Here is a 26,033-nt window from a genome sequence, read left to right on the forward strand (position 1 = left end):
TTTCCCAAGCACCTAAGACTGTGTGATGATGATATTATTATTATTATTATTATTATTATTATTATTATTATTATTATTATTATTATTAACAATTCCCTCTTGCAGTTTTCATCTCTGCTAACTTGGGTATGCTTCTAACATGTGTCTTTTTAATTGCAATGCTTCTAGCAGGAATTTTTTGATTGGGAAAGACGCATGCTGGGATAATAAGCAGGCTGGACCCCCGCATGCCTTTTCATAACTTTATTACATTTTTCAGATAAAGAGATTAAAAACTGACAAAAAAAATGAATAAATTAGAAGGATCAAAAAAGTAATCCATGAAAGAGAAAGCAAAGTCAAAACTGCTGAAAGAGACAGAAATAGAAGAAAACCACTTCTTGCTTTCCTTTACAACAGATATGAATTAAATGTACATTTACTCTAAATTTATGGCACAGCTTTCATTTTTCTTGTTCTCTTTCATTTTGTCTGGTCATCAAATCCGTATATCACAATTTCATTTTCCCGACTTTATGCAAAAAGTCCAAAAGGGAATTTCATTCAAATTAATATCAAATCTGAATATACAGTGGTATCTCTACCTAAGAACGCCTCTACTTACAAACTTTTCTAGATAAGAACCGGGTGTTCAAGATTTTTTTTTTTGCCTCTTCTCGAGAACCATTTTCCACTTACAAATCCAAGCCTTTGAAGTTGTAACCGGAAAAGACAGAGAGAAGCCTCCGTGGGGCCTCTCTAGGAATCTCCTGGGAGGAAACAGGGCCGGAAAAGGTGGGGAGAAGCCTCCATGGAGCCTCTCCAGGAATCTCCTGGGAGGAAACAGGGCCTCCACCCTCCCTGTGGTTTCCCCAATCTTACACATTATTTGCTTTTACATTGATTCCTATGGGGAAAATTGCTTCTTCTTACAAACTTATCTACTTATTTATTCGATTTTTTTATGCCACCCTTGTCCTTGGACTCAGGGTGGCTACAACATGTTAGCAATAGCACTTTTTAACAGAGCCAGCCTATTGCCCCCACAATCCCGGTCCTCATTTTACCCACCTTGGAAGAATGGAAGGCTGAGTCAACCTTGAGCTAGTGATGAGATTTGAACCGCTGACCTGCAGATCTACAGTCAGCTTTAGTGGCCTGCAGTACCGCACTCTACCTGCTGCACCACCCCGGCTCATTAAGAACCTGGTCACGGAACGAATTAAGTTCGTAAATAGAGGTACCACTGTACTGTATTTTCGACTGGCGTTCCCACAATTTTACCAAATTTTGTGGGTGTCCCAAGTATTTTGGACTGGAATTGCACAGTTTTTGCCATTTTTGGGTGTGTGTGTGTGTGTATAATGCTGAAGACATCAGATCTCTCCCTTGAAATAAACCGCCTATCCCCGGACTGAACATCTGAATATAAAATATAATTCCCGAAGACAAGACAGTCCTGGGATTTCTTTTACCAGGAGGTTGTAAAACATTTTTATGATCTGACCTTGAGTGTATAAATTTGATTTCATCCTCAATTACCACCAGCTTAATTAGCACGACTTCAATTGGCACGTACACCGTCCTCTCTCAAAACTCTTCTAAAGGTTTGGCCTCCTCCCTTACATCCTTTAGCTGGTCAGAATCTGGAATTATTCACTTTTTGAAACCCTAGCCAGGGCTCCGTTCCCAAAAATTGCTTTAGTCTTTTTGTTCGAACAATACTACTTCTGTATCTCTTTACCAGGGAGGGGATGGGTGAGTTTGAGTGGCATTACTATCTTTTCTAATGATTACATTTGAATATAATTACTGCCTGCAAATGATTTCACAGTAGGACTTGGAAAACCCTAATTTAAGTTATCAAGACCTGTGTAAGGTTTTCTTACCTATGTTGCTCACAGCAACAATTTCTGGCAGAAATCAAAAAAGCCTCTGCTTAAAAAAAATAATAATGTAGGCATTTACTTTATTCAGCAACCTTTTAATCAGGATTCCATGTTGGCAGCCCAACGGTGAAATCTCCTTTTATGTCTCTGATTTTTTGGAAACTGAGAACCATATGCTATGTTAGCTTTGCATGTCTTAGATCTTCTTAATTGCATTTGCATCGCAATTAGACTGGTGCATAAATTGAAGAAAATAATGCATTCGTTTGTTCTTGCTGCCTAAGTTTTGTCTTTGCGTTTGTGGGTGTGTTTCGAAATCATTAGTATAATGCTGAATATCCTTTTTTAAAAAATAATAATATATAGCGTTTATTTTCTTCTTTTAATAATACGTTTGAATAGCTGTAAAAAATGTCAGAGTTGAATAATCAAGTCGTTCTAAATTTAATCTTTGTTAATGTTAAGAAGTTTGTCTGTGAAATATTTCTAATACTGTAGTTCATAGCTGGGGAGCAAATGAATTATCCAGATGAAAAATTGGAAAAGGAATCATACAAAAATGACTTATGGCTCTTTTCTCTTTTTTAAAAAAATAGTTTTTATTGAATTATTTACATTAAAAACAAAACGTAAAGAATACATTGAAAAACATAGAATATAACATACATAATAAAGGAAAAAGACAGTAGGAAAAAAACACAGACAAACAAAACAAAACAAAACAGATGAACAAAAAGAACCTATTGATTAATCATTTTGTACATATCCATCAAACACATCTTATAGTAAAATAATTCAACGGCTGACACAAACGATAATGTAAGAAAATTGGTTTTGGTTATGTAAACAAATCTAATATTAAAAAAACTATCTGTTCTGTCTGGGTCCCCCCAGACGCCAACACCCACCAAAAAGAGTAGCCAGACACACTGGTAAAAAGCAAAGGCAGTTTATATAATTCAAAGCAAACACAGGTAACAAAAACTGTTCTTACAGACAGGAACACTATGAAGCTTCACAGAGGTTTCACGAAGGCCAGGCAATAAAGCAGGATTCTTGCTGGCAAAAACAACGCTGGAGATAATAACACCCACGCCTCCCCCAAGTCTTCCAGACTTCTAGGCCACAAGCCAAGATCAGAGACGCCAAGAATCGAAGCAAGGTCACAGGACTCCCAGTTGATAATTCTCCACAAGACTGTAAGGGTGGGCCTGCCTTTTCAACCCTGCTGAGGAGAACCACACCCAAACCCAGCTGTTGCCAATTCAGGGATGGAAATACCTTTCTAATTGGCCCCGTCTTTGGGCTGCACGTCTCTGCCTCATGTCTATTATAGCCTGTGCATCTTCATCCAATGAATCCAGGCTACTAGCTGGGGAGAGCCCCCCCCCGGGGGTCTCAGGCTGCTCTCCCTCCTCCTCTTCCTGACATTCCTCTCCCCCGTCTGCCTGGTCCTCCCCCTCCTGTTCACTGTCCTCTTCCTCTGGGCATGGATCTGGCAGAGGTCCAGCCGTTCCCTAAGGAGCCTCAGGCTGAATCACAACAGCTATTCACTTAATTTACGATTTTGTTGTGCTTTCGACTGCTTACAATCCATCATAAGTATAGTAATACATTTCTTATATATCAAATCATTTATAATTTATCTTAGAGAGTTTAATACTTATATAAATTCATTCCTTATATATATATGTTTTTAATGCCGGATCACCCTGGTATATTGAAGGAACGTCACAGCTCCTTTTTGCCTCTAGGCCCAACCCGGGGCCATTTCAAGGCAGTTAATTTACTCCTAGCCGACAACTATATTCTGTATGTATCACATGTTTTTTGCTGAATTTTTTTTTTAAATTAAGGGAGACTAGGATGGCACCATTTCGGCCTTGTTCTGGCCTCATTAACTAGCCACATCCGACATAAAAAACATATAGCCCCTCCCTGGTACAGAGCTGAAGGGATCAGGTCTGATGGCCTAGCGGTTAATTCTCTGCCTTACAAGGCAGAAGCTGCCGGGTCAAGTCCCAGTAAGGGTGTGGCTAGCTGATGAGGCCAGAACAAAGCCGAAATGGTGCCATCCTAGTCTCCCTTAATTTAAAAAAAAATTCAGCAAAAACAATTATATATATGTTTTCGTAGATTTTCACTGGTACAGGTATGAAGGTCTTGGCATTTTCGAGTTTCTTTCCGTGTAGGCTTAAGAGATTTCTGGCGACGTTTCGACGAGGTCCCACTCGTCATCTTCAGGCTGGTGCTTCTGTCCTTGTTCTAGGGTGAACACAGTGAGACCTGAGCTGCCTTCCCTCTATAAATACTGGTGGCTGGGTGTGGTTTGATGGCTCAGCAGCTGCAAGCTGTGTGGAAACTTCCTGGTGAGTCAGTGGGGTAACACCTGGGGTCGTTGATGTAATTGATGTATGCTGATTAGTTGATGTCTGTGGATTGGGGGTGATATCTTTGCAATACATTTTGCTTTTTGTATACGAAGGAAAATTGGTTTGAGAATTTTCATTTGGAGTACTCTTCTCTTTGCATTTCAAAGGAGAAGAAGAAATGAAACAGATCTAATGAATCTAGCTCGGATTTAATTGTGATAGAAGAGGAAATGGGTTTATGTTCCATTTTGAATTGCAGCAACATTTTAAAAATCTGTTTTACTATAGACATATTGTGTCAAAAGTGCAATTTCTCCTGATGTACGCTTTTGCTAGGAGAAACAAATCTTCTTTATAGTAGATTAATAAGGACATAGAACAATTAGCTGGCACTCTTTCTTTTTTTAAAAAAAACAATATTGTTGAATGAAATTGAGTCTGGTTGAGGGCTAATACATTTAAAATGCAATCTCAGGAGGTGAAGCCAATCTTCTTTATGTGATGCTGTTGCATAAGGATGAATTGAAGTGGCTGTCTTAATCCATTTAGCTGTAAAAAGTCTTGCTCAAAACAAGTTTGAGATGCGCTATGTACCGAGCATCCAGTGCAAGGGAAATAATTCATTAAACATTGAAGAGGAGTTAACTGGTGCTCCCGCCCTTAAAGTCCTCGGTAATTTTGTGTGCCAGAAATGGATTTTGTTGTATCTCAAATACCTATGCAATTCTGGGAAATGTTTTATGTATTCTATGCCATACTACCATGATGACAAACGTATGACACATGGACATAAAAATAGCTAAAAATGGTCAAATAAACCCCTAGACATTGCCGGCCAGCTGGTCTTTGGGTTTTCATTGCTGTGGGATGTCCAGGATTAGTTCAATCCTAGATTATACATATTCCATTATGTATTGTTTTTACTATTTTATTGTTGTAAGCCGCCCTGAGTCCTTTGGGAGTGGGCAGCATACAAATCTAAATAGATAGATGGATGGATGGATGGATGGATGAATAGGATAGGATAGGATAGGATAGAATTCTTTATTGGCCAAGTGTGATTGGACACACAAGGAATTTGTCTTGGTGCCTATGGTCTCAGCATACATAAAAGATACATTTGTCAAGAATCATGTGGTACAACACTTAATGATTGTCAGGGGTCAAATAAGCAATGAAGAAACAATCAATATTAATAAAAATCTTAGGATACAAGCAACAAGATAGATAGATAGATAGGTAGGTAGGTAGGTAGGTAGGTAGGTAGGTAGAGATAGATAGGTAGGTAGGTAGGTAGGTAGATCCTAGTAGACTGTACAGCTTGATATAGAACTCTATGCATATAGAAATTTAAATTTTTCTGAGGGTTTTTTTTTTTGTATTATACTTTATTTTCTTATTTTTTTAATGTATCATAAATAACCTAATATTTAAATTTATTATTGAGTACATATATAACCACTCGTCCCACATTTAAGCAGAGTGCATTCTTTTCGTAATGCAAGAGAGGCATTTTTATAACTAAAACCTTCGGTCCGTGAAAGCTGAGAGAGAAATCAAGTTTAACTCGTTTTTTGAAATGCCAGGTGAGATTGGATCAGCTTAGTCTTAGCAGTCAAGCTAAGGTTTGGTGACTTAGAAAGGCTTCATACCTCAAGTGGGCATTTTACTATTTTTGTCAGGTTTCTAGAGCTTTTTCTGAGAGTATGGCACCTGCCCATTATAGCAGAGGTCCTCATACTATGGTCCGTGGGCTGCATGCGGCCTGCTAAAGCCATTAATCAGGCTCGCACACGTCCACACCACATCGTCTCACCACATCGCCTCACCCAACCTTTGGCTGACTCCACCACCTACCCCGCCTGCACTGTATGTATGTATGTATGTATGTATGTATGTATGTATGTATGTATGTATGTGTTTATAAAATTTATTGATCAGGATAACTTTAACTCTGGGTTGTTTACAACAGGGTGTCCAGCAAAACTGGAAAACAGGGAAATCAGAGAATTCTCAGGAAAATCAGCGGTTTGGGAAATATCAGGGAATGATCAGCGAATTCGTGAAAAAAATGGAATAAATCAGGGGGAAAAACAAGCTGTATTAAAATGTTTAAAAATCTGGGAAAAATCTTGTTTTAAAAAAAACAGATTGTGCTGCCTGGCAAAGTCAAGCAAAAATGAGCACAACTGTGGCAACAACTTGCTTCCTCAGCTGCCGATATTTCTCCATGGCTGAGCCATTTGGTATGATGTCATCTACGACCGCGCCTTTAATTAGATGACAAGTTACATGGAAATGTCAGGAGAAATTTCTAGAGTGTAAAAATATTGATAGAGATAGAGAATTAGGGAATGGATAATAATAATATAATGTTTGCATGTTGATTGTATTATATAAAATGTAGATATTGAAATACTGATATTAATAGAGAATATATTGAAAGTAAAAAACTGTTAAAATAAATACAGTTTAACCATATAAAATACGACGACAGTATAGTTTACTGTAAAAAGAAGAGATTTAGAAGTTGCATTTTTTCATTTTTTCATTTTTTCTTTTTTTCCATTCTTTTTTTCTTTTTTTTTGCTTTGTATGTCTGTTTATATGTATTTATGTTATGTGTGTGTAAGTCTAATCAATGTTCTAAATGTATTTTTTATATTTATATCCAATATTTTTTTTTAAAGGAAATGTCAGGGAAATATCAGGGAATTTCAAAATGCTTTCCCCCTGGACACCCTGTTATAATCATAACGTGTGTACAGTACACACATATATACAAACACGATTGTAAAGCTTATAATTGTAATCTACATAAATACATAATTGCAATCGCCCCCGTTACCATGTGGGAAGACAGGCAGTCATTACATTTTATGTATAGATGATGGACGGACGGATGGACGGATGGAAGGACGGATGGAAGGACGGACGGACAGACAGACAGAGACCGCCGTGTGAAATATAGTTCACTACTAGTAATATACTATATGAATACTTTTAAAGATATCCCAATGGATTTATAAAAGCATGACCTTCAATATTCAGTATTCAGCAATAGAGCTGGTTTGCTCTAATGGTTGGGGGGGCTGGCCTAGAAACCAGGAGACTGTGAATTCTAGTCCTGTCAACTGTCTGATTGGGGGCCAATTATTCTCTGATGCCCAACACACCTCACAGGTCAGGAAAAAGAGGAAGAAAAAGAAATAGTATTGTCTGGGTTTGCTGACTTGTGGGTTTTAGCCTAACTGCAAAAGTCTATTTGCTAAAGTTGCATTCTAATCTTAAATTCCAAAGGAAAATGCCCTATTTTGATTTTCATGAAAGAAACTAAAACCACAGCGCCATCTGCTGGGGCAATAATATCCACGCAAGCATTTTAAGAGAGAGGAAAAAATATAACACCTGAATGGAAATGTGATATACAGGTAAGCAGAAGATAAAATATTATGCCTGCAATCTTTTTATGAAGTTGCACTTCCTTCCAGCTGTTTCTTTTAAAAGCACGTACATTTTAAATTGAATTTCATAATATAAAATACAAATGAAAATAAAGCTAGTATTCTGGCCTGATACCCTACATGGCATCGGACCAGAATACCTCCGGGACCGCCTTCTGCTGCACGAATCCCAGCGACCGGTTAGGTCCCACAGAGTTGGCCTTCTCCGGGTCCCGTCGACTAAACAATGTCATCTGGCAGGACCCAGGGGAAGAGCCTTCTCTGTGACGGCCCCAGCCCTCTGGAATCAACTCCCCCCGGAGATTAGAACTGCCCCCACCCTTCTTGCATTTGTAAGTTGCTAAAGACCCACCTTTGTTGGCAGGCATGGAGGAACTGAGTTGCCCCTAGGCTATGCTAAGACTACGGTAGATTTGTGTATGGTGTGACTGAGTTGTATGGTTTTAATAATGGGTTTTTAATGTGTTTTTTAATATATTGGATTTGTGACGTTGTATTTTGTTGTGAGTCACTCTGATCCTCGGAGAGGGGCAGCATACAAATCTAATAAATTATTGTTATTGTTATTGTTAATAATAATAATAATAATAATAATAATAATAATAATAATTAGTAGGGAGATGAGAAAGGGAAAAGGGTTAAAGACAACTGGGGAAATAGAGAGAAGAAGAAAAAAGTGTTACCATAACTTCCAACTTTTTAAAGTGCAGAGGAATAACAATAGTAAGCTACAGTCTCAACTTTTTACTTTTACATGTTTGTTACATTCTTAGTATAGTAAACATTTCTGTAGTAACAGACTTACCAAGTGATACAGTACTTCCATTTTTTTTTTACTGCATGAAGCACCAAGTATAGAAACAAATTTCCAAATTGAAACAAAACTATAAATATTATTTTCTTTGATTAAAGCAGTCCATTTGGTCATCTTTGCAAGTTCCACGTATTCTTCCATTGTGGGGATTAATGCATCTTTTTTACCTTCTAGGTCAGTGGTTCTCAACCTGGGGGTCGGGACCCCTTTGGGGGGGCCGAGCGACTATTTCATGGGGGTTATCTAAGACCATGGGAAAAGACAAATTTCCCATGGTATTAAAGTTTCTAACACATATTTTTACAATCCGGCCAATCAGGTGTTTACAATGTGAGTGGGGGTCCCTCTCACCTTCCTGCCAATCAGCTTAAAGCTGATTGGTTTAGTTTAGTTTAGTTTTATTGGATTTATATGCCGCCCCTCTCCAAAAACTCGGGGCGGCTAACAACAATCATAAACAATGTACAATAAAATCCAATACTAAAATCAAATTTAAAACCCCTTAATATATAAAAACCAAACATACATACAAGCATACCATATATACAGTTGTGATGGCCTAGGGGGAGAAAAAGTCTTAATTCCCCCATGCCTGGCAGCAGAGGTGGGTTTTAAGTAGCTTACGAAAGGCAAGGAGGATGGGGGCAATTCTGATCTCTGAGGGGAGTTGGTCCCAGAGGGTCGGGGCCGCCACAGAGAAGGCTCTTCCCCTGGGTCCCGCCAAGTGGCATTGTTTAGTTGACGGGACCCGGAGAAGACCCACTCTGTGGGACCTAACTGGCCGCTGGGATTCGTGCGGCAGAAGGCAGTCCCTGAGATACCCTGGTCCAGTGCCATGAAGGGCTTTATAGGTCATAACCAACACTTTGAATTGCGACCGGAAACTGATCGGCAACCAATGCAGACTGCGGAGTGTTGGTGTGACATGGGCATATTTAGGAAAGCCCATGATTGCTCTCGCAGCTGCATTCTGCACGATCTGAAGTTTCCGAACAGTCCCTTAGATAATCTAATATAAGACAGTGTCTTATTTTCGGGGAAACACGGTATGTGGCAGGCCTAACTCTCCAACTCAAATGAGGCTTCGGTCTAACACTAACATTAGAGCCATGCTGACAAAATACACAAAGTGTAAACTATAATGATTATGGGATTTGCCTTAAGGAGGCAACAGAAGAGAGTAGAGAGGTGCCTAACCTTAGCCTATTTTGATACTGCTAACATTGATTTTTAATTTTAATCATTTTCCTATTCTTGTACAGTTGTCCAAAAGAATTCTGATTTTATGTAAATGTCATCTAAAAATTGCTAATGGTTCACTGGCGGGGGACAAAGTGTTTTGTCTACTTTTGTTCCTTATTGATTTGCATTAATTCAATGTCGTGTTGCGTTCAGCCTTAGCTCTCACGGTCTTTCATCATATAATCCTTGGTTAATCATACTTAGCCATTAAACGTACTTTTGAAAAGTCAAAAATGCTCATTAATTTTTCTCTCTTTAGGTGTTTTCAAAATGATCACCCACAATGGGCCTGATAAAAATCAGCCTGGCTTTTCTAAGACACAAAATCACACACAATTAAGAATACTTTTGAAATTAATGAATCAAAAAATTAATGAATCAAACATTGCAGTCAAGCCACTATTTTGTCTCTTTATCCAATTTTTTTTTTTAAAGTAGAAGAGTGGCTCGGAGATTAAATAATTTGTATGAATTGCTGAAATTGGCAAGAACAATAGTGTTAACAAAATTAGAATCTCTAATGCAGTGTTTCCCAACCATGGCCACTTGAAGATATCTGGACTTCAACTCCCAGAATTCCCCAGCCAGAGAATGCCCTGTCTCCATAGCGAATGCTGGCTGGGGAATTCTGGGAGTTGAAGTCCAGATATCTTCAAATGGCCAAGGTTGGGAAACACTGCTCTAATGCACTCTGTAGGCTTTTGTCTGCCATTAGAAAGAAGAAGAAAAAAACTTTTTGACTTTTTAAAGAAATCACTTAAAACAAAAATAAAGCAAATGAAACAAAAAGGCAACATTTATTTATTTATTTATTTATTTATTACTTAGATTTGTATGCTGCCCCTCTCCGAAGACTCGGGGCGGCTCACAACATGTAGAAACAAATCATAAGCAATCAGACAAATTTAAAATATTTAAATATTTAAAACCCCATATGCTAACAGATACACACACAGACATACCATGCATAAATTAAACGTGCCCAGGGGGAGATGTTTCAGTTCCCCCATGCCTGACGGCAAAGATGGGTTTTAAGGAGTTTACGGAAGGCAGGAAGAGTAGGGGCAGTTCTAATCTCCGGGGGGAGTTGGTTCCAGAGGGCCGGTGCTGCCACAGAGAAGGCTCTTCCCCTGGGGCCCGCCAACCGACATTGTTTAGTTGACGGGACCCGGAGAAGGCCCACAACATGGCCTTTTCCTGGACACAAAACTGTTTCAACTCCTACCCTCAAAATGTCGCTACAGAGCACTGCACACCAAGACAACTAGACACAAGGACAGGAATCCAGGAAGTGATCACCTTGGCGTCCTTAGCAACCTGCCGGTGACGTCAAGTCTCTGCCACTGGAATCTCTTCGTGTTCCCCAGCTCCTTCAAAGGGAGGTCTTCACATAAAAATAAACATTGTTGTTTTTATGAAAAAGGACGCTGCAGCGGCGCTGCAAGCAAAGGGCGCTCCTTTCACGTAAAAATAAACATGTGGTGGTCACCTTGGCGTCCTTAGCAACCTGCTGGTTACGTCAAAGCTCCGAACACCGAACGCGACCCCGAACTTTGCCCGAAGTTTCAAAAAGTTTTGGGTTCGGCATACCGAACACCGCAAAATTCGGTATGGACCCGAATTGTGCGGGTTTGGTTCGCCCATCACTATTCATAAATCACTAGGCCAAACTGACTCCCTGTGACTATGAGCAATGACCCAATGTGATTCTTCCCCTCCTTATCAATCGGAGAGAATTATCGGAAAATTCAAGATGGCAGTGGTGATGAAAGAATTGATGCCCCAATCTGTTTTGTACATGCCCACGCAGTGAATATACCAAGGGTAGAATTTCTACTATGTGATCAACATTTTTACCGCCTCGCACACCATCAGGTTCCTGCTTTGCTGAACAATTCAAAGTGTTGGTTATGACCTATAAAGCCCTTCATGGCATCGGACCAGATTATCTCTAAGACCGCCTTCTGCCGCACGAATCCCAGTGACCGATTAGGTCCCACAGGGTTAGCCTCCTTCGGGTCCCATCGACTAAACAATGTCAGCTGGTGGGACCTAGGGGAAGAGCCTTCTCTGTGGGGGCCCCAGCCCTCTGGAATCAGCTCCCCTCTGGAATCAGCTCCCCTTAAAAACTCACCTTTCCCGCCAGGCTTCGGACTTTTAAATCTCCCCCTGACCAATGATTGTTTTAAGTATGAGTGCTGATTGGTTTTCCTTTTTTAAATTAAATTTAATGGTTTCTTTCTTTCTTTCTTTCTTTCTTTCTTTCTTTCTTTATTTATTTATTTATTTCTTGGACTTGTATGTTGCCCCTCTCCGGAGTTGTTTTAATATAGTATTAATTGATTGATTGATTAATTAATTAATTAATTAGTTGGATTCATATTGTTGTTTTGTTTTTGTATATGCTGTGAGCCGCCCCGAGTCCTCAGAGAGGAGCGGCATGCAAATCCAATTAAATAAATAATAAATAAATAATAATAAAATGAGGGGAAAAGTAGCTCTCTCTTTATTTTTAAAAGAGGAAGGCTTTTGTCAAACGAAGTCTTCTGGATGTCATTTTCATGTGGATTCTCTGTATTGCTTACTTTCTTGGGCACCAAACCCTTATAATGTTTATTTAGCCCGAGAGACGCAATCTTATAAGCAAATATTTATTTTGCTGCTGATAACCTTGACGGCTTCACTTCATTAATTTAATTCTGTAGGAAGTGTGTAACCTTTCAAGTGCTATCCAACTATTTCAACGTGAGAGCCCTTCACTTCTTTGATCAAAGGCGCTTCAAATGCCACTCACTTGATCTCAGTCACATAGATTTATGCATATCATCTTGATATTAAATATCCAGAAGGGAATGCAGTATTTGGGAGGATGTCTGGCTAAATTTGAAGTTCAACACGTGTTCATTTTGAATTCTATATGATAGTAAATCTGTGTATTATTATTGACTATGAAGCCAACATACTGTCGGTTATGAAGCCAACATACTGCAGAGTACAGCTAGCAAATCAATGCTGTAAACAGATCATTGATTATTGGCAGTTCACTCCCTTCTCTCCAGGACATAGAATATAAGTGTAACTGAAGCAGAGCCGGGGCTGCCACAGAGAAGGCTCTGTGCCTGGAGAAGGCCAACTCTAGAAGATAGAATTCTTTATTGGCCAAGTGTGATTGGACACACAAGGAATTTGTCTTGGTGCATATGCTCTCAGTGTACATAAAAGAAAAAGATACATTTGTCAAGAATCATGTGGTACAACTCTTAATGATTATCATAGGGGGTCAAATGGAATTTATGTACGCTGAGAGCATATGCACGAAGACAAATTTCTTGTGTGTCCAATCACATTAGGCCAATAAAATTCTATTCTATTCTATTCAAATAAGCAATGAAGAAACAATCAATATTAATAAAAATCTTAGGATAGAAGCAACAAGTTGCAGTCATGCAGTCCTAAGTGGGAGGAAAAGGACTTAGTAAAAAGTTTGACAGTGTTGAGGGAATTATTTGTTTAGTAAAGTGATGGCGTTCGGGAAGGACCCGGCAAGTGACATTGTCCAGTTGATGGGACGTGGAGAAGGCCAACTCTGTGGGACCTAACTGGATGCTGGGATTTGTGCGGCAGAAGACGGTCTCGTAAGTAATCTGGTCCCATGCCATGTTTATCAAACATAGTGGCATAAGCTTCGATCTCTACAGATGTATGTATCTCCTCCTCCCCCAGATAGACTTTTACTCATGCAAGCTATTTTGTAGTGAACCTTTAAAAAATAAAAAACCCTGTGTGAATGTATATAAAGGTAGTCCCCGACTTACGATGTCGATCCGTTCCTACGGGGCGTCGTAAAGCGAATTTCCATGTAAGTCGGAATACTGTATTCCGATTTACACGAAGAGAGGTGACGGTGGTGGCAGCGTCTTCAAGGGACCAGCAGCCGGTTCTTCTCGGGCCGCCCACCGCGGAGATTCCCTCGCCCGAACGGAGACGGCAATGCAGCCCCGAGAAAGAGTGGCTGTCAGTCCCTTGAAGTTGGGTGGCGGCGGTGGCTCCATGGCCGCCCATCGCGGAGACCCCCTCGCCCGAATGGAAGTGGCGGCGGCGGCAGCAGCAGCAGCCTCGGAGACTGCAGCAACGCAGCACCAGGAAGGACGGCTGTTGGTCCCTTGAAGCCGTTGCTGCCTATGTTCAGGCGAGGGGGTCTTCGAAGCCGCCGCCCACTGCGGAGATCCCGTCACCCAAACGGAGGCGGCGGCGGCAGCAGTGGCTTCGAAGCTGTCCCCGGGTCGTCGTAACGACCAAACGTCGTATGTCCAGGACGACGTAACCCAGGGACTCCTGTATATCCAGAGAGAAGCAAACGCTATTCTGGAATACAAACCTCTTGTGATTCAACCCGTCTATTGTTAGGTTTATATAAATTATGACATTATATTGTGATTCTGATATAATATCAGCCAAAAAATTAGAGCTTCCCTTTCTTTTCCCCTTTGGAGCCATAATTCTGCCTTTTGGTTCTGCATGCATAAAAATAATGATGGCTAGGGGGACAGAAATGTGACCAAGGGAACCCATTGTTCCTTGAATAACTTGCGGAGTCAGCTCTGAGGGGGGAGGACCATAGCTTTTTCATGAGTTTTGCTGAAGATCAGCAATTTGGTACGCATGTCTCTTCAGGTCAGGGATTTTTTATTATTATTATTATTATTATTATTATTATTATTATTATTATTATTATTTAGATTTGTATGCCGCCCCTCTCCGAAGACTCGGGGCAGCTCACAACAGAGTAGAACAAATCATAAATAATCCGACTAAGTTTAAAATATTTAAGATTTAAAAAACCCCATGTACTAACAGACACACACACAAGCATATAAATGTATAAATTAAACATGCCCAGGGGGAGATGACGGCAAAGGTGGGTTTTAAGGAGTTTACGGAAGGCAGGAAGAGTAGGGGCAGTTCTAATCTCCGGGGGGAGTTGGTTCCAGAGAGCCGGTGCCGCCACAGAGAAGGCTCTTCCCCTGGGACCTGACAGACGACATTGTTTAGTTGACGGGACCCGGAGGAGGCCCACTCTGTGGGACCTAATCGGTCGCTGGGATTCGTGCGGCAGAGGCGGTCTCAGAGATATTCTGGTCCAATGCCATGAAGGGCTTTAAAGATTAGATTAGATTAGATTTATTGGATTTATATGCCGCCCCTCTCCGCAAACTCGGGGCGGCTCACAACAACAATAAAACAGTACATAATAACAAATCCAATGCCCACCAATCTAATTACAGTTTAAAATTAATAAATTTATAAAACAATCCCGATATATATAAAAACAGACACACAGTCAATCAATCAATGGCAAAACAGCATGGGCAAGAGGGGATGTTTAGTTCCCCCATGCCTGACGGCAGAAGTGGGTCTTAAGGAGTTTACGAAAGGCAGGGAGGGTGGGGGCAGTCCTAATCTCAGGGGGGAGCTGGTTCCAGAGGGTCGGGGCCCCCACAGAGAAGGCTCTTCCCCTGGGTCCCGCCAGACGGCATTGTTTGGTCGACGGGACCCGGAGAAGGCCGACTCTGTGGGACCTAACCGGTCGCTGGGATTCGTGCGGCAGGAGGCGGTCCCGAAGATATTCTGGTCCGGTGCCATGAAGGGCTTTATAGGTCATAACCAACACTTTGAATTGTGACCGGAAACTGATCGGCAACCAATGCAGACTGCGGAGTGTTGGAGTGATATGGGCATACTTAGAAACGCCCATAATTGCTCTCGCAGCTGCATTCTGCACGATCTGAAGTTTCCGAACACTTTTCAAAGGTAGCCCCATGTAGAGAGCGTTACAGTAGTCGAGCCTCGAGGTGATGAGGGCATGAGTGACTGTGAGCAATGACTCCCGGTCCAAATAGGGCCGCAACTGTCGCACCAGGCGAACCTGGGCAAACGCCCCCCTCGCCACAGCTGAAAGATGTTTCTCTAATGAGAGCTGTGGATCGAGGAGGACGCCCAAGTTGCGGACCCTCTCTGAGGGGGTCAATAATTCCCCCCCCAGGGTAATGGACGGACAGATAGAATTGTCCTTGGGAGGCAAAACCCACAGCCACTCCGTCTTGTCTGGGTTGAGTTTGAGTTTGTTGACACCCATCCAGGCCCCAACAGCCTCCAGGCACCGGCACATCACTTCCACTGCTTCGTTGACTGGACATGGGGTGGAGATGTACAACTGGGTATCATCAGCGTATTGATGATACCTCACCCCATGTCCTTGGATGATCTCACCCAGCGGTTTCATGTAGATATTAAATAGCAGGGGGGAGAGGATCGACCCCTGAGGCACCCCACAAGGGAGAAACCTAGAGGTCGACCTCTGACCCCCCACTAACACCGACTGCGACCGACCAGAGAGGTAGGAGGAGAACCACTGAAGGACAGTGCCTCCCACTCCCAGCCCCTCCAGCCGGCGCAGAAGGATACCATGGTCGATGGTATCGAAAGCCGCTGAGAGGTCAAGGAGCACCAGGACAGAGGACAAGCCCCTGTCCCGGGCCCGCCAGAGATCATCCATCAACGCGACCAAAGCAGTTTCCGTGCTGTAGCCGGGCCTGAATCCAGACTGCTGGGGACCTAGATAATCGGCTTCTTCCAAGGACCGCTGGAGTTGGAGTGCCACCACCTTCTCAACAACCTTCCCCATAAAGGGAAGGTTGGAGACTGGACGGTAGTTATTAAGCACGGCTGGGTCCAGGGAGGGCTTCTTGAGGAGGGGGCGCACAAGCGCTTCTTTATAAAGAGATGGAAAAACTCCCCTCCCCAAGGAAGCGTTGGTAATCTCCTGGGCCCAGCTCCGTGTCACCTCCCTGCTGGCCGAAACCAACCAGGAGGGACACGGATCCAGTAAACAGGTGGCGGAACTCACAGCTCCAATGGCCTTGTCCACTTCATCAGGTGTCACCAAGTCAAACTCCTCCCAGACAGATGGATAAAGACGTTTAGCCCCAGTCACCTCGACTGACTCGTTGTCAGTCGACTCTGTTTTACAATTGGAGTCGAGGTCCGCTCGGATCCGAGCGATTTTATCAGCGAAAAACGTGTTAAAATCCTCGGCACTACTCTGCAAGGGCTCCCCAACCCCCCTCTGATTAAGAAGGGAGCGGGTCACCCTAAACAGAGCGGCCGGGCGGGATTCCGCTGACGCAATCAAGGCGGAATGATACGCGCATCTTGCCGCCTTGAGCGCCACTTTGTAAGTCTTAATATGAGCTCTTACAAGTGTTCGGTCGGATTCGGACTTACTCTTCCTCCATCGCTTCTCTAGACGTCTCTTCTGGCGTTTCAACACCCGGAGCTCCTCGTTGAACCATGGAGCTCTACGGGGTCTAGTGCCACGGAGAGGTCGCAACGGCGCAATCCGGTCAAGAGCCTCCACTGCAGCCTTGTTCCAGGCCTCAGCAAGAGACTCTGCCGAACTGTGGACGAGTGTATCTGGAATAACCCCAAGCGCCGTCTGGAAACCATCTGGATCCATCAGGCGTCTGGGGCGGAACCTCCTAATTGGTTCCGCCTCCCTGCGGGGAAGGATTGGAGCCAGGAAGTTAAGCCGCAGTAGGAAATGATCTGACCACGACACAGGCAACATTTCATAACCAACACTTAGATTTCGTGAAATGTTATTTGTAGGTTACTTTTAAATTAGTTCTGTTTATTTCATTGAATGTGTAATTCTCCTTGTCCCCCAAGTGGATTGCAAAATGAATTTGCACTGTATAAATGCAGAATGTGTGTGCCACACATAGAAGAAAATTCAATAATAAAATGGTTTAAAAAAACCCACATGAACAGAATAGCAGTTGCCTCCTTCTGCACAATTTGCCCCCGAGTTAATTTCTTTCTTCAAAAAGCGTTGAACGTTCTTTTTGCAAAGGTTTTTTTTACCATCGGCATTCAATTTGACAATGGAAATAAATAAATTGCTTTCAAGGATTTCGTTGCTCTGGCCTCGGGAGAAAACTGACCCTTGATAAAGCTGTGTGGAGTGGTGAAAGAGGGCACAATCTGGTCTGAAAACTGTTTCATTGAGTTATTGTGGAGGAAAAAACTGGAAGGAAATGACCACTCTGTTTGGAATGCAAACGAATCACTCAAATTCCTATAAGTAGACCATGTGCTTGAATCTAAAGTCAGCACTAGACAATCTGTGTGCCCCCATTGGGTCAACATTTGAGAGATATTTGCTGACCTAAACAGAGAAAGAGAATGACCACAAGCAGGCACAAATTGTTGGAAAGTGGCAGTGACTTCCAACTTTTTATTTATTTATTTATTTTATTTATTTATTTTGTCCAATACACAATAATACACAATGAAAGTTATAGAGGATATAGTAGAGAAGAAATATGAGATATACAAGGATAATGAAGGACGCAAGCCAAATTGTAATTATCTTACGTTTGAGTACAGAATAACCATCTCTCACTTTTATGTTATTTCCTATTTTATTGTGTCTTGTATTTTCTGGACATGTTTTAAGTTTCTATCTTTTGGTAATAATAAAGCATTCATTGACTATCACCAGGGAACTAAGTGGAAAATCAGTACAGAATAGACTAGACTAGACTAGACTAGATTTAAGTAAGGGGAAATCACATCTAATAAGATGTGCAAAAACATCTTGTATAAGAAACTTAGTCTAAAACAAGACGTGTTGAATAGAATAGAATAGAATAGAATTCTTTATTGGCCAAGTGTGATTGGACACACAAGGAATTTGTCTTGGTGCAGATGGTCTCAGTGTACATAAAAGAAAAGATACATTTGTCAAGAATCATGTGGTACAACACTTAATGATTGTCAGAGGGGTCAAATAAGCATTGAAGAAACAATCAATATTAATAAAAATCTTAGGATACAAGCAACAAGTGACAGTCATACAGTCCTAAGTGGGAGGAAAAGGATGATAGGAATGATGAGAAAAAACTAATAGAAAGAGAAGTGCAGACTTAGTAAAAAGTTTGACAGTGTTGAGGGAATTATTTCTTTAGCAGAGTGAAAAAACTGTTGTTGTGTCTAGTTGTCTTGGTGTGCAGTGCTCTGTAGCGACGTTTTGAGGGCAGGAGTTGAAACAGTTTGTGTCCAGGATGCGAGGGGTCAGTCAATATTTTCACCACCGTCTTTTCGACTCGTGCAGTCTACAAGTCCTCAATGGAAGGCAGGATGGCAGCAATTGTTTTTTTCTGCAGTTCAATACAACGGATATTGAATAAGGATGTGGACTGAAGGGCTTTGTAACAGCAACTTGTCTCTCTTCCTGCTTTCGAGTCCCTCTCTCTTCCTAGACTTACCTTTGTGCTGTGATTTCCCTCCGTAATCTCCACGGGATTAGCTGCACTTCCTCCATGGAGAGATTTGTCCACGGGGTTACAGGGATTGCATACAGTTATTTAGCTGCAAAAAAACTCCAAACAATAAGGGGTGTACATAAGTGCACTGGTGTGCCTTTCGTCCCCTGTCCAATTGTCTTTCCTTTCTCTCACTTATCATATATAGAATAGAATAGAATAGAATTTTTATTGGCCAAGTGTGATTGGACACACAAGGAATTTGTCTTGGTGCCTATGCCCTCAGCGTACATAAAAGAAAAAGAGACATTTGACAAGAATCATGTGGTACAACACTTAATGATTGTCATAGGGGTCAAATAAGCAATGAAGAAGCAATATTAATAAAAATCTTAGGATACAAGCAACAAGTTACAGTCATACAGTCAACATGGGAGGAAATGGGTGAAAGGAATGATGAGAAAAACTAGTAGAATAGAAGTGCAGATTTAGTAGAAAGTCTGGCAGTGTTGAGGGAATTATTTGTTTAGTAGTGTGATGGTGTTCGGGAAAAAAACTGTTCTTGTGTCTAGTTGTCTTGGTGTGCAGTGCTCTGTAGCGACGTTTTGAGGGTGGGAGTTGAAACAATTTGTGTCCAGGATGTGAGGGGTCAGTAAATATTTTACCCTCCCTCTTTTTGACTTGTGCAGTCTACAGGTCCTCAATGGAAGGCAGGTTGGCAGCAATTATTTTTTCTGCAGTTCTGATTCTCCTCTGAAGTCCGTGTCGGTCTTGCTGGGTTGCAGAACCAAACCAGACAGTTACAGAGGTGCAAATGACAGACTCAACGATTCCTCTGTAGAACTGGATCATCAGCTCCTTGGGCAGTTTGAGCTTCCTGAGCTGGTGCAGAAAGAACATTCTTGTGCTTTCTTGATGATGTTTTTGATGTATATATTCTCTTCCTTTCATATATCCTCTCCTATAAGTTCACTTTACCCTTATATATATTACCACATGTCTATTTTTCTTCCTATGTATTTGTGTATTGGACAAATGAATGAATAAATAAATAAAATAAAATAACTTGAGGCATAAGAGAAACCCCCCCTTCAAAACCAGCATAGATTGCTTGGGGATTTCGACATAGGTTATAAAAATGGAATTTGTGGAATTAAAGAAAAAAATCGCAGTGTAATTGTTAGATTAGAATTGGCAGATGTACAACTGGGGAAATCTTGTGGCAGTCTAAGAGCTTCGTGACAATATTGCTTGCCATCCTGCGTTGATTCAAACCCCTCGTCGGCCGTACAGCTCCTTGGAAAGTATTCTTAGCCTACTTTATCTCTTAAGATTTGTTTAATGAAAATATTTAAAGAAGAGGCCATAAAAACGAGCAATCACAATGGCAAAGTAGAGGAATTAGAAGCTCTAACATAATGTTAATTTCTTCAGTGGGAAATAAAGAGATTCCAGAATTTAGCAAGGTACCGTATTTTTCGGACTATAAGACACACTATAAAACACACCAAGAATTTGAAGAGGTAAGAAAGGGGGGGGGAAGGGTTTTTGCCCTCCGACAGTGAATGAAATGGGTCATTTTTTAATCCTTTTTTGGGGGGGGGGATATAGGCATTTTTGCTCTTCCCCAGGCCCCAGAAACACTTTGCAGACTGCCCAAACTTTCTATGTTTTTGGGCAGGGCTTCAGGAGGCCAAAAATGGATGGATTCGGTATATAAGACGCAGCAATAATTCCACCCTCTTATTGGGAGGGAGGGCAGAGTGTCTTATACTCCAAAAATACGGAAATTCTGTTTTTCCCAGCAGTGATTTTTGGATTGATTCTATTTATGGCTTGTTAAAGAGAAGGTCCACATTGCTAGTAAGCCAGAAAATTTATTTATTTATTTATTTATTAATCAGATTTGTATGCCGCCCCTCTCCACAGACTCGGGGCGGCTCACAGCAATCATACTATAATGTAAACAAATCTAATATTTAAGTTAATTTAAAACCACAATTTAGAAACCAATCATACATACTAACATACCATGCATAAATTTTATAAGCCTAGGGGGAGGGAAAGTCTCAATTCCCCCATGCCTGATGACAGAGGTGGGTTTTAAGGAGCTTATGAAAGGCAAGGAGGGTGGGGGCAACTATGTTATCTGGGGGGAGTTGGTTCCCAAGGGTCAGGGCCACCACAAAGAAGGCTCTTCCCCTGGGTCCTGCCAAACAACATTGTTTAGTTGACGGGACCTGGAGAAGGCCAACTCTATAGGACCTAACTGGTTGCTGGGATTTGTGCAGTAGAAGGCGGTCCCGGAGATAATCTGGTCCGGTGCCATGAAGGGCTTTGTAGGTCATAACCAGCACTTTGAATTGTGACCGGAAATTGATTGGCAACCAATGCAGACTGCGGAGTGTTAAACATCACACAACAATCTTGAATTGATTGATAACTTGCCTATTTTGGTGGTCTCTGTAAACCTCACATGAAGAAAGTTTATTGAACATTGGTGGTTTGGAGAACAGGAACAAGATTTTGGATGGAGGACAATTCACCTGGAGGATAATTATCTAGGGGAACAGCTGGCTTCCAGAAATTGTGGGTGCTCTATCACTGGATGTTTTAAAGAAGATTATCTGAAATACATAGAAACATATCGTCTATCATCTATCATAGAAACATAGAAGACTGACGACAGAAAAAGACCTCATGGTCCATCTAGTCTGCCCTTATACTATTTTCTGTATTTTATCTTAGGATGGATAGATGTTTATCCCAGGCATGTTTAAATTCAGTTACTGTGGATTTACCAACCATTTTCTCACATTGCTTCCAACTAATAATACTAATAATACTAATACTAATACTAATACTAATAATTTATTAGATTTGTATGCCACCCCTCTGCAAAGGCTCTAAGACTAACCTCAGATTGTGTCCCCTTGTTCTTGTGTTCACTTTCCTATTAAAAACACTTCCCTCCTGAACCTTATTTAACCCTTTAACATATTTAAATGTTTTGATCATGTCCCCCCTTTTCCTTCTGTCCTCCAGACTCTACAGATTGAGTTCATGAAGTCTTTCCTGATATGTTTTATGCTCAAGACCTTCCACCATTCTTGTAGCCCGTCTTTGGACCCCTTCAATTTTGTCAATATCTTTTTGTAGGTGAGGTCTCCAGAACTGTAGTATAAGTTCTCCTACTTGCTGAGTGGGCTGGGTTAGAAGACCTCTAAGGTCCCTTCCAGCTCATTCTATTCTGTTTTATTCTATGATGTTTGCTTTCACTTGGTAGAAACAGACTGTGCATGCTGATTTAAGGTTTACACTGTGAAATCTGGAGTGGAATTGGGTTCCTAATCCATTGTCATTGAAAAAAAAGGAAATTTTGTTTACATTTAGATGAAATGGGTTTATCGCACTTTTCACTGTCCAGGTACACAATCAGAGCAAGTAAACACAAGGTGGGAATGTCCTGCAAAAACTAATTTCCATTCAGATGTGTATTAGGTAGACCGCATTGCAAGATTAATCTGAAGACAAACAGGATAATTTCCTTACTCGGATAAAATACATAAAGACTGTTGGAATTTCTAACTGGAAATGAACTTGGCGGGGTTGAAATAAGAGAACATGAAGGAGAGTAAATATTTGGTAAAGCGAATACCTTTATTCGAAGAGATAGAGGAGATTTTGATGGACTGTGTGGTGGGAGTGCTTGTGTCATAAGGACACGCTGATGAATGAAAGACAGGTGGTTATTATTATTATTATTATTATTATTATTATTATTATTATTATTATTATTACTTGGATTTGTATGCCGCCCCTCTCCGAAGACTCCAAAGAGGTTGTGTTGTGTATACTCCTGTTCAGTTTGGGGATTTTTCAGATTCTGATTCAGAAAGTGGTGATGAATGAGTGGCAGGGCCTGATTTAGAGGCAGAAGAAGTAGGAGACCAACCACAGGACGTTTCTACGGGTTCAGATTCAAGTGAAGGAGAAACAGATGCTAGATGGATAAATCCTTATTTCAGACGCTTGCAGTGGCGAAGAGAGCAAGTGTCAGGGAAGAAATATTAAGGAGAGGAACGGGTTAATTAATTAAGTAATTAATTCATCACGTCCGGGTGTCAACGGAAGAGAAGAGTTGAGTCGTCAATCTGCCGTTAAGAAATTCGGAGTTTTTTTCAAGCAGCTCTGAATGTAAGCAATGCCTTGTGTGCTTCTAATTGCAGTTTTTATGACTCTGGGCTAACTCTGACTAACCATAAATCTTAGAATGACTTGTGGAATGTTTTAATGATTTTGATGTTGCCTTGCCTACCGAAGTTTAAGATAAGAGATTAGCGCTGCGTGCCGAGATGATTCAGTGTGGAACAAAGGAAAGAAAAATAAAGATGATGTGGTGTTTTACAAATATATGCATTTAGCAATCCTTTATTCCAATTATCAGTGGCCTTAGACGGAGATCAGAATAGGTTGGACAAGGACAATTCCTCATTCTCCATCCCATGAGCAGGTCCAGTATGCAGGCAGAATAGATAAGAAGGACATTCTAGATCGGGATGTCAAAGAGCCGAGGTGGCGCAGTAGGTAGAGTGCAGTACTGCAGGCCACTAAAGCTGACTGCTAGATTTGCAGGTCAGCAGTTCGAATCTCATCACCGGCTCAAGGTTGACTCAGCCTTCCCTCCTTCTGAGGTGGGTAAAACGAGGACCCGGATTGTGGGGGCAATAGGCTGGCTCTGATAAAAGGTGCTATTGCTAACATGTTGTAAGTCGCCCTGAGTCTAAGGAGAAGCGCAGCATAAAAAAATCGAATAAATAAATAAAAATAAATAAACTCAAGGGCCGGGGACCAGATATGACCCGCGGAATGCTTAGATTTGGCCCGAGGGGCTGACCTTAAAACAGTAAAGAACTGTCCCATGGCAGGGGTGGGTTCCCCTTGGTGTGGACTGGATTGCCCAAATTGGTAGCAACCCGCTGGTGATATCATGGCTGATGCCGGTCCATGGATGAAGCTATCTTTTTGTGAACTTTTTAACAAAAACTGTTTGGCTCCTCCTCCTCCACTGTATGAAAAAGGGCCTTCCCGCACGCCCATGGGGTTAATACTGACCTTTATTTTTTCACCTGTGTTTTGGGACGATTCCAATTCAAGTGATACCTTGTCTTACAGACTTAATTGGTTCCAGGACGAGGTCTGTAAGGTGAAAAGTTCGTAAGATGAAAACATGTTTCCCATAGGAATCAATGGAAAAGCGATTAATGCGTGCAAGCCCAAAACTCACCCCTTTTGCCAGCTGAAATTGAAATATGTTTATGAATTTGTGTGTGCATGGGGGATTTGTTTCATCATAATTAATAATAATGTGTCTTTTTCCATCCAAACAGGTTTTATTATTGGCTGGGCCTAGCCAAGCACAACAGGGTCCTGATGGGTGACTCGACATCGAGGCGGTCAATCATCGTCTCTCGTTTGCCAATATTCCGGAGAAGTATTAACCGAAGACATGATTCCCTCCCGTCGTCACCAACTTCCAACAGTACTGCTGGGGTCCATAGTTCTTCTCCTTCTAGCACTAACTCTAGCTCAGGTAGCACAGGCAAGCGGAGAAGCCTCTTTCGGACGCCGTCCATCAGCTTCTCTCACAGGAAGGGGAGCGACCAGAAGGCGGAGTCTTCATGCCAGAATGTGGCGGGCGTTTTGAACGGCACCCAGTCAGGCCACAACGTGTTGCAAAAGCTCGGTTTGGAGGAACCCACGAAGAACAGAAGCAGACATTCGGTCAGTTTCGGAAGTTCTCGAAGTAAAAAGATCACGAGGTCCTTGACGGAGGACTTTGAAAAGGGGAGGGAGCCCTCGACCAACAAGAACGTTTTCATCAATTGCATACGTTCCGGGAAGAACGAAAGCGACGACTCTGGCTTTGCAGAGGCCCACACCAAGTCTTCCGTTAAACATTCCACAAGGAGGCTTCTCACCAAGTCCTTCTCAACGCACTACAGATTCTCGAAGCCGGCACCTCCGAGTCAATCGGTGTCCTGCGTTCAACCCTCTTCTTGTTTGCTGGAGATTAAACCCAGTGTCGAAACCGACCCCGTGTCTGCCAAGTCTTCTCCTTCGGAATGTGTAGGCAGCTCTTTGCTTTCCGCTGACCTGACAACGGTACAGACGCCGTCGGAGTTCCTAGCGTTGACTGAGGATTCTGTTTCGGAGGTTGACGGGCTGCCCGCCTGTGGGAACCCGCACCCAGAAACCTTGGCCCACAATGTGTCTACCTCTCAAACCTTTGCTGCTTCTCCTCTTTCAAGGAAAACACACCTGACGGAGAGTATTTCCCCTTCCGTCGAAACTCACAGGGCTAGAAATGTATTGCTCGCCGAAACCAGCGCTTTCTCGGAAATCCTTGATTCAAATCGAAAGCACACGAAAGTGTTATTGCCGGAGCTTTTTGCTAAACACGCCACCCATCCAGAAGAGGTAAACTCAGGAGGTAAAGCACAATTAAAAACCTTTGTCTTAAGCCAGGGAGAGGCCGTCGGAAGTCCTCCACAAGCACAGCGTTTACAGCGGGACCAACAAAAAGCAAGAGTATCACCGGAACACGCCAGGGAAGCCTTTCCTGGCATTGAACCTAAGATGGCGCCTTTGTCTTCTGAACCTCAGTGTTTCCAAACGCAGCAGGCAAATGATATAAACCACGCCAAGGGTATGTATTCTTCAACCATTGCTGTCTTTTGAAAAAATAATAATTAATAATAATTTATTGGATTTGTATACCGCCCCTCTCCGTAGACTCAGGGTGGCTAACAATAATAAAAACAACATGTACAATCCAATAATAAAAAACAACTATATAAAACCAAACACACACACAAACTTACCATGCATAACTTGTAATGGCCTAGGGGGAAGAACTATCTCAACTCCCCCATGTCTGGCGGTAT

General features: G+C 41.8%; 1 protein-coding gene across 6 annotated transcripts in view; it reads left to right on the forward strand.

The window, feature by feature from the left end:
- LOC139155723 (serine-rich coiled-coil domain-containing protein 1-like) overlaps positions 1-26,033 on the forward strand; it is a 311,155-nt gene that overhangs the window by 78,202 nt on the left and 206,920 nt on the right. For all 6 annotated transcript variants that reach the window (XM_070730987.1, XM_070730985.1, XM_070730991.1 and 3 more), the window contains one exon: positions 24,477-25,795. In XM_070730987.1, the coding sequence (XP_070587088.1) occupies positions 24,520-25,795 (1,276 nt within the window). In that variant the 5' untranslated portion in view covers positions 24,477-24,519. The remainder of the gene's footprint in view (positions 1-24,476; positions 25,796-26,033) is intronic.

The sequence above is a fragment of the Erythrolamprus reginae genome, unplaced genomic scaffold (genome assembly GCF_031021105.1).
Source record: "Erythrolamprus reginae isolate rEryReg1 unplaced genomic scaffold, rEryReg1.hap1 H_5, whole genome shotgun sequence".
NCBI classification, from domain to species: domain Eukaryota; kingdom Metazoa; phylum Chordata; class Lepidosauria; order Squamata; family Dipsadidae; genus Erythrolamprus; species Erythrolamprus reginae.